The sequence below is a fragment of the Ammodytes marinus genome, assembly GCF_949987685.1.
Source record: "Ammodytes marinus genome assembly, chromosome: 16".
Classification (NCBI taxonomy): Eukaryota; Metazoa; Chordata; class Actinopteri; order Uranoscopiformes; family Ammodytidae; genus Ammodytes; species Ammodytes marinus.
In genome coordinates, this window is record NC_137220.1 from 10170018 (window position 1) to 10178764 (window position 8747).

Here is an 8747-nt window from a genome sequence, read left to right on the forward strand (position 1 = left end):
TATACTAAAGGTCCTCAACCTTTAAACTCAATGAAGGATGGTTGTCAAGTTAGAAATTGTGTAGTTCCAATTTCGGAAGCCTACGTAGTTGAAAAGAAGAATTATGTCAAATAACTTTTTGGACTTTTTATGTGTGAGATATTGATTATTTTACTTGCCTCATTTGTTTAAATGAAACCATCAGATTTTTAAAGGGAAAGTCACTCAAAGTAGTTGTGCTTTAATGTTATGAAATGGAAATAGTAGCGACAAATTACTTATAATAATAATACTAAAGTACAGTTCATGAATAAGGGGGATTTAGGCTACTCTGCACATGTGGTTGCCTCATGCATCCATATCTTTGTGGTCTCCACTGCAACACCATGCAGGACTGGTTGTTTAATGTTAATAGTAGTTTTTAAAAAAATGTCAATATGTTTCCGTAAACAAAGAGTAGGTACAAAGTGTTAGTTTTGTACATCAAAATGTGTTGTCTGGAACATGGCAGAAAAGTCAAACAAAGACAAGACCAAATATGTATCGTTTCTCAGTGGTTATGCACTTTTATTCAAAGTTGAAAGTCCCACCGTGGGTCCCATGGTAGTAAATACCAGGATCAGCTCATAATCCCTGAGAAGCCAGTACTGGGAATGAACTGCTCAAAAGCTCCAGATACTGGAGAATAAACACTTTAACATCATTTAACAGTTCAAAACAGTAGACAAAAAAACAAAACATTTCCAGGTCATTAAAAGCATTATGTAAACCACACAGAGGTGGAATTAACATTCTAAACATTATACAATGACTGCTAGTTTAAACAGTATACAATACTGTAATCAATGTACAATGTAACCCAATATGGGTGAAAGACGACACAAAAGGCAACCGACACCTCCTTGTTGAAACACTGACGTTGCTCCTGTAAAGTTCTCACCTCGCGGTATGATGTGTAAGTAAAGGAACATTCACGGTAATAACAACAGAAAGGCTCTTCAGTCTTTTGTGCAAACTATTATAGACTGTGGCTCAGATTACACATAGTGGTCATTATTTAGATGCCGTTTAAGTGGCATTCATACAAAGTTAAAGTCACTAACTCAGGAGGTGAAAATCTTTCCAGGAGCAAATATCAGTTCATTTGAAACTCAGCTGTGCAACGTTTTTTAAAACAAACTCTTCAAAGCAAATCAAAAGCTGATTGTAACCCCGAGTCAAAATCTCTTCCACTCATTATTTTTCCCCAGATTGTAAAAAAAATACAAGGAGACTTATTAAATAAATAAGAATGAATGGATACTGAGATTTTGAGGGGTTGTCATTTCTTTTTTTTCTTCTAGTTTGGACACAAATCTGAAGCATGTCATTAAATGGACGTAAATTAGACAAGTTTATCAAACAAAACCGTCAAATATCAAAAAGTGCTTTGTCCTGATATACTTCAGATTAGGTCAACCAAAGGATGCATTTGGAAATCTGCCCACCTGCCAGCTCAGGATGTGGGAGAAATAACACTGTACACCTAAAAAAGCACAACAATATCTTCATATTGGAGCGTTTGTCCGGAGTCATCGGAGTTAAAAGAACTAAAACACATAAGCCAGAAAACGCCAAATTATGTGTGAGAAAAGCCTGAAAGCCAACAAACAAAGACCTTGCATGGCTTTGCATTTTCAAAGGCTCAAAAAACATGTGTTAATAAAGCTGGCAAAAAGGCATCGAATATATATATAACAATACATTCTATGAGAATTGCAGATACATTTACAAGCAACATATTCATAACAAAAGCTCAACTGATTGCCTGCAAAGCGCAAACGCTGAAAGCAACATCCTGCCGATAGCCCGGCGTCCTCCACCCCAAGCGTCATTGGGATGATGAGGTCCTGGCACCGGACAGGAAGGTAATATAGTCCCGAGGCGGGCCGCACAGCAGCCCAGTAACACTAACTAAAGACCGCGCTAAACACTGCAGCAAGAATACAGCAGCGGCGCGGTCTAATAACCAAACACTGGTCCCCACAAGCCTTTCAGATACCGAGGCTAGACGGGGACGAGGATGAGAAAGGAGCGGTCGCCCTAAAAGGCAACCTGGTGAGGACACCATGGGGTGTCTGGGTACAGGACACAGTGCACAGACCTGAACCTGGAAGACAAGAGAGAAGAGAGAGAGATATTAGAAATTTGATTGGCTGAAAAAAGATGAATAGTACAGTGTGTAATTGAGGAGTATTTTGGCGTCATCTAGAGGTGAGAGTTCTAGATTGCATCGCTCTGTGTCTAACCCCTCCCGTTCTGGCAATGTACAGAAGCTAGTGCTACGGTGGCCTTCAAGGACAAGAAGCAAGTAACTAAAGATGGCATTATACACCATTGCCTCAAGTCCTTCCACACTATCAAGTGATGAGATGAAGGTGTTTTAAGTTATTGTTCTATAGGAGTTATAATTGGTCTTCCAAGCATTTTGCATAAGGCCATAGCGTTTGTCCGCTCTGTGCTACTGTAGAAACCTGGCGGTGCGACATTTCTACCACGTCTGTTCTGAAAAATGCCAACACCGTCTCTACACATTTGCACCTTTCAATCTGTGTCACGTCCTGAAATGCATAGCAAGTCTCTCTCACCTTGATGGATCCTCCTCCACAGGGAAAGCTCCTTTCAAATTGATGATGTTGCTCTTGTTTTCGAACATCCCATAACTGAGAGTGATCTGGGGGGAAGAAAAGATCACAACAAAAGCATGAGCATTTTAGAAAATAAAAACCCTAACACTTGATTCATTAAAAAAGGCTATTGATTTATATTTGTTTTTAAAGCTGTAGGCCTCTCACCTGTTTGTGGATCTCAGCTCTTGACACCATTTGCAGGTTCTCCAGGTGGGAGTGGAACAGGTTGCTGCGGGTCAGAGGGACACCCAGAACCGACTCCACGATGTAGCCGATGGTGCAGTCGTCGGGCAGGCGGATTTTCTCCGCAGTGTTCATGAAGTGGCCACCACTGGAGAGACAAAATGAATAAGACAGGCGGTTAGGTCAGTATTGACTGTGACCATGTAGTGTACATCTTCAGCATTTTTTTTGACATATCACCTGAACACGTGACCAGACATTATAAAAGTCTAACGTTTCAATAGTCCAGGATGTGTGTGTAAGTGCATGTGTATCTCTTACCTGGCCCATGGGCTCATCTTCAGCGCCAGACCCCGGCTCAAACAGAAGCCGGCTCCTCCGGTAGCAAACCAGAAGTTGACTGGTTTCTATAAAGGAGACAGAAGAAAAACATTGTAAATATGCAGAATGATCTGATAAAATCAACTTGAAATACATTATGCAGTAAAAAAAAAAGAAAAAAAGAGAGAGAATCTTCGGCGTACCAGCTTGTTGTCCCCCAGCCTCTCTGTGGCCTCTATGGGCCTGTCCAGACTGGGTTTGCCCAGGTACATGTCCTGGGTGTGGGGGTACTGGGACAGCAGCTTCACCAGAGTCCCAACATTCACGTAGTTGTCGTCATCTACGTGACAGAACCACCTAAAGAAGCACCAACAGAAGATGTATTAGATCCAGGGGTAATCAAGACTAATTAATAATAATGAACAAAGTTAAAATTATACTTACTTCTTCCCCGACTCTATGAACTTGTCATATTCCACCGCCATCTTGCAGGAAAGAGCTTGTCGGCTATGGGCTGCTGAGCAGTTGGTGTTGATTGCATGACTCCCTGTGGCAACAATAAAATACATTTAGTTTAAAATGACACTATCAATAGAGGCTCTATGTATTTTAATAGCATCCATTACAGAGGCGGAAAATCTAAAAGCAGACACTTTATGACCTTTCAAATATGATGTGGTTTCCTCATAAATTCAGAGTCGGGTTCCTTTCTAACAAAACAATGTGAATCTCTGTTCCCAGTGTGAAATTCCCAACCATTAAACTTACCGATTTTCTTCTTTAGCTCCTCGTCTTCTCCATCTGTGAAGATGTGCGTCTGCAAAGAAACAAGGAGACAGTACAGATGAGTGGACTTTTTCTTTTCAATCCCAATGAAGCGGTCACACGATCACATTCAACAGTGTGTCCAAAAGTATTTTTTATTCTCCCCTTCACATCCAGCCCCAGTGTGATAAGCATCAATCAACATGTCTTTTTTTTTAACGCAGTGGAAAACACATTGAGTTAAACAACCCCCTGCTCTTAATAAAGGCCCTTTGTCCTAGCGTTTCACTCTCTCCATGGCAACTCTGCCGGCGCCCCGAAGCATCCCAGACATAGAACAAAGCAGGAGGCAGACTGTCCGCCCCCACACACACCCCGTGAGTGTATCCCAACCCCCGGCTGAGCCCCATTCACCACGCTGGACCTGCTGCCGGCCGCTTCAGATGTGTTGAATGCTGCAGCAGATCTGATAAACCATCGACACAAGCCCTCTGTGTGACTGACAGACCTGAGGATCAAACCACAAGACTGCAGGCGCTTGTTACAATGTAGCAGTTAGTCATAAGAGCAGGGGGAGATTAGCCTCCTCTTTATGACAGCGCGCACACTGAGCAGGTGCGAGCTGCTGAATAGTGATGATGAAAAGGTTTGCCGGCCGACCGCGGGCTTTTGTAACCGCCAGGTTTGTTTACCCTTCACCCTAAGGTGAGGCAGCACCTGCCGTACATCACCCTACCTTATCTGTGCCACGTGTCTCTACACGCCAGGTCGTGGGGCGTTAACCCCTCACTCACAGAGCAACTCTTCTTTTCTACTATGTAACCCACATTCCTGCGGGTTCTTTATTCTGCTGTTGAGCATCTGCGATTTGTGATCTTTATCCAAAAATGAATGACCGGAAAACACATCTTTCTGCTCCAGATTTAAATTGCGGCACAAGGCAAAGGCCCAACGGGACTGTTTGTGGAACAAAGTCTGGGCAGATGTTGATAGATGCTGAAGTCGTGAGCCTGTATTTGTTTAAAGAAGGGTGGTGGTGGTTTTGGCTGGTGAAGGGGATCAGAGGCTGGCGCTGTTTGCTTTAAAGCCCGTTGAATAGAACGGCCTAATCAGTGAGGCAGCTGTCAGAGCTGCCAGGGCACTGACAGAGAGAGGAGGGAGGGAGGTCTCACTGCTGATTAGTCAATCGAAAAACCGTGTGTGGCCATTCACCCCCACTTCAGCCCCTATTCTGCCCCCCCCCCCCCCTTCAGGCAGAGTCTCTTGAATAGAACAATGCTGTGAGTTTTCATGCTGGGTAAAGTCTCTCCACTGGGTAAATTCTAAATATGTTTGCTTGCATTTGCATACAGCTGCAGGAGTTAACTAAAGAGAAAGCTCCCGGGGAAGGAGTTTTTTGTCTGTCTTTGTTTCTTAACTGAAACTTTAAAGATGGAATTTTAATTTATTCCAAAGAAAAAAAAAATGTGTGTGAAGTAGAGATAAGAGCTAGATGAGAGCCTAGAGGGGCTGGGGGTGTGTATGTGTGTGTGTAGGGGGGGGGGGGGGGGGGTGCACTCCTGACCACAGGAAGGCCTGGCACGGCCCCGTCTGAGCTGAACGTGGTGCCTGGCTGGCTGTCTCCAGCTCCACGGGAAGGAAGGGCATCAGGCTTCCCTCCCTCCATCAACCACATCCACCCTGACTCCTTCCTACTTCTGTCCTGGAAATTCAAAAGCTTTTTCAGCACTTTTTCATCAGGACAAGTGACTAATTACCTCTTAAGAGAGGAATGCACGGCACACCATAAAAAGGTGTACAGGCGCAAGCTGCAACATTTAATTCATGCTTTGATTTATTTATATAAAATTAAAATATTTTTTTTAAAAGCCACTATTTGCCACTGGAAGTATTTTTTTAATCCATTTTGTTCTCAATGACCCTGCTCTTAGAATGAAGCCATATTGTTCCAGAAGGAAAAACAATAGAAAATAGGAAGAGGTACTCTATGTGAAAAGTTATATAAACAACATGTGTTGAAAAACAGTCTTTTTTTGAGAAGCATTCATTTATAGGTCATTAGGATCTATATTGGATTTACATAATGATTCTAACTGGGGTGGATTTACAGAAAATGCTATTTAGCCTATACTGTAGATGCTCTGATTGGGCTCAAAGATTAAGAAGGCCCCACAGTCACTATTGTGTCAACACAGCTATCACAGAGATAATCTAGCCTCCCATTTTCTCATGTAAACAGCAAGCAGATAGCAGCAGCTCCATCTGCATACAAGTAAAGATGTCCCTTTGAGTAGAAAAATATAGAATAGAATAAGAGTAACAGCACAGCCCGAAATGTAAAGAAAGGGTCTTACATTGCAGAAATAATAGACTACTTATGTCCCTTGTGTGTAAAAGGAGTTCCAAACTCCACAGATGTTCATCAGCTGATCGTGAGAATCAAACCTGAATTAGAGGAAGGCCATATGTACATGGTGGGAACTGGGAGCATCATATGGCTGGCATTAAGGCCGTCCTTTGTTCCATCCCCTGACCACCTGTCACCCTTCCTCCAGGAACTCCCTCTTGCATTGTGGGCTCAGGCTGTCCCTTTTTTTTGTCTGCGCAGCTACACCCACCAGCTGCTTGCCTACTATGAGCCCTGCTGTTGTTAACTCTGTTGCATGGGTAACTATACAACATCATCCAGTGCAGTGATTAGCACCAATTAGCACAATCGACTCACATCTAAGCAGATGTCGTGGGTTGGCGCATTAACATAATACAGGTAGTTCTGTCCAATCCTTACTCAAACAAGTGATTGTGTGACAGCTTTTACAACTGTCCTCCTGACATCAAACACATCGCCAGAGAGGAAAGCTCTCCTCCAAACTTCACTGGTGCTTTTGAATACAAGAAGAAGAAAACTGTCTGAATACTGTCAAACTGTCTGTCTCTGTGACTTTTTCTAAAAGCACATGCACACCACCATCAAATCATTTTGACAAGCAACACTTTTTCCTCCAGACTGTAGGCTTTTGCGTCGTTGTACCCCCCTCCAAAAGGAGCTTGGTTCTCAGGGCCAGACTTTTCACACTCAGTATGCTGCTTCCATGCAGCAGGCTTGCCTATAGATGCACCCCTTTGTCCCAGGCATCCCCTTTAAATGAAGCCCCGGTTTTCCCCATCCCTCCATCCATTAGGCTTGACCCAGACTCAGCTCCCACGTTCCCATGGAGAGAGAGAGAGAGAGAGAGAGAGAGGGGAGACAAGGGGCTGGGAAAAAAGCTTTTCTTTTGCCCCCTTCAGAAAGACGCTTTGTTAGTCCTGGAAAGGGGACAGCGCTGGAGCCGGTGCTGTGAAGCATCCATTGCACCAGGGCCATTCACACAGGGACACACGAGATAATAGAGAGAGTGGGGAGAGACGAGGGGGGGCTGAAAGAGGGGAGCGACAGCGTCCCGAAGAGAAGCGGCTCCCCTACGTTTCTCAGGGACATCACTCAGAAGAAGGAGAATAACAAGTGACAGAGGGAAAATGCATGGCAAATGCTGTGGCTATTCCAGAGCGTCATCCGGTGACAAGGGAACAATGCAGCACTGCAAGCAAGCAGCCATCAAGAGAGGCATCACCTGTGTGTCCTGAGTCTGACTGGCTTATTATTATAGTAAATAATAGCTTATTATTCAGCTATAGCACACAGACTCAATAACAATTATATCAGCCCGCAACACACATTGGGAACATTTGCATTAATCTTAAGCTTGAAGCATAGTTGATTGAGGCATGCAAAATTAATCAAACATGAACGTTATCAAGTGATTTTGAAATTGGAAAATAAATTGAATTTTTTTTTTACCTGTTGCATGTTTCTTGAGATCCATGTGTCCAGCAGCAGATTGAGTCTGGACTGGTGGAACTTCTTGGTGGTCTTCACGGCGATGAAGATGTCCTGGGCGCTGATGTCCTCAGCTGGAGGCGGCTCAGCGGTAGAGCCAGAGGCGCGAGCGGGCTTCTCCACCTCCCTACGGTCGCGGGTGAGTTTGGTGAAATAGGCTGAGAATCCATTCTTCCCCTGGGCGCTCGCGACAGACTGTGTGTTCTCTTCTCCCTTCCCGCCGTCTTGGAGGAGAGAGCGGGTCCCGGGCTCCCCTCCGTCCGTCTCCTCATCCACCTGAACCCGTTGGTGATGCTGCAGGGCCACCAGCAGCAGCACCATGCACAGACACGCGGTGCTGACTACAGAGATAGCCGTCTTCTTACCGTTATTTATCAACATGATGCAATTTTTTTTAAAGAGTTAAAAAAAATAAACTATTAAATGACGAAACGAATCCCCAATGAAAAGTCCATATGGTGGGATTTTTCTCAAATAAATACGTAGGTTCCGTCCAGGTGCATGGCTAAAACTCGAATAAGTTGCTTGTCAAGAGGGGGGATATTTATAAGCTTCCACGTTGACCACGCCTCATGGGAGGGCCTTGAAGGCAGCATGCCAGCCAGTGACGCGCCAACGGGGCGTGGTTTAAGCTTGTCCGCGTGTGTCAGCATTGCCAAGTCTGACTTCTGTAAAATTGGTTATTTATAAATTTTTTATTTGGACTTTTCAGTATGTGTGAGGCAGTGGAAGTGTTTTTTCTTTATATACGGTTTATATATATTTATTTCTATGGTTATGTTATTGGTGAGCTTTTATTGGCATGATATTAGGTTGATACTGAATTGTTGCCTAATGTTTGCATGATGAATTAAAAAAAAATCTAAAAAGAGAAATGTTGAAAGTCTCAGTATTTCTGGAATGGTTGAAATACAATCTTATCATATTAACTGTGTGTGTGTGTGTGCGTGTGT

General features: G+C 43.7%; 1 protein-coding gene across 1 annotated transcript; it reads right to left on the reverse strand.

Annotated features, from left to right (window-relative positions):
* Positions 1–527: 527 nt before the first annotated feature.
* On the reverse strand, positions 528–8295 carry lfng (LFNG O-fucosylpeptide 3-beta-N-acetylglucosaminyltransferase). Its single transcript, XM_080043186.1, has 8 exons — positions 7756–8295; positions 3921–3969; positions 3597–3699; positions 3356–3509; positions 3153–3238; positions 2814–2979; positions 2607–2692; positions 528–2128 (listed from the first exon to the last, which is right to left on the reverse strand). Exons 1-8 carry the CDS (start codon positions 8173–8175, stop codon positions 2062–2064), a joined length of 1131 nt encoding a protein of 376 aa, XP_079899312.1. The 5' UTR covers positions 8176–8295; the 3' UTR covers positions 528–2061.
* Between the last annotated feature and the right edge of the window lie 452 nt (positions 8296–8747).

Bases quoted from the DNA above. Each gene is read 5' to 3' on its own strand.
- lfng (XM_080043186.1), bottom strand. From the start codon at position 8,175: ATGTTGATAAATAACGGTAAGAAGACGGCTATCTCTGTAGTCAGCACC. The intron at 3,700-3,920 runs GTAAGTTTAATG...TTGTTGCCACAG, and splicing joins GGAGCTAAAGAAGAAAATCG to GGAGTCATGCAATCAACACC. The intron at 2,693-2,813 runs GTGAGAGGCCTA...TCTTCCCCCCAG, and splicing joins GAGCTGAGATCCACAAACAG to ATCACTCTCAGTTATGGGAT.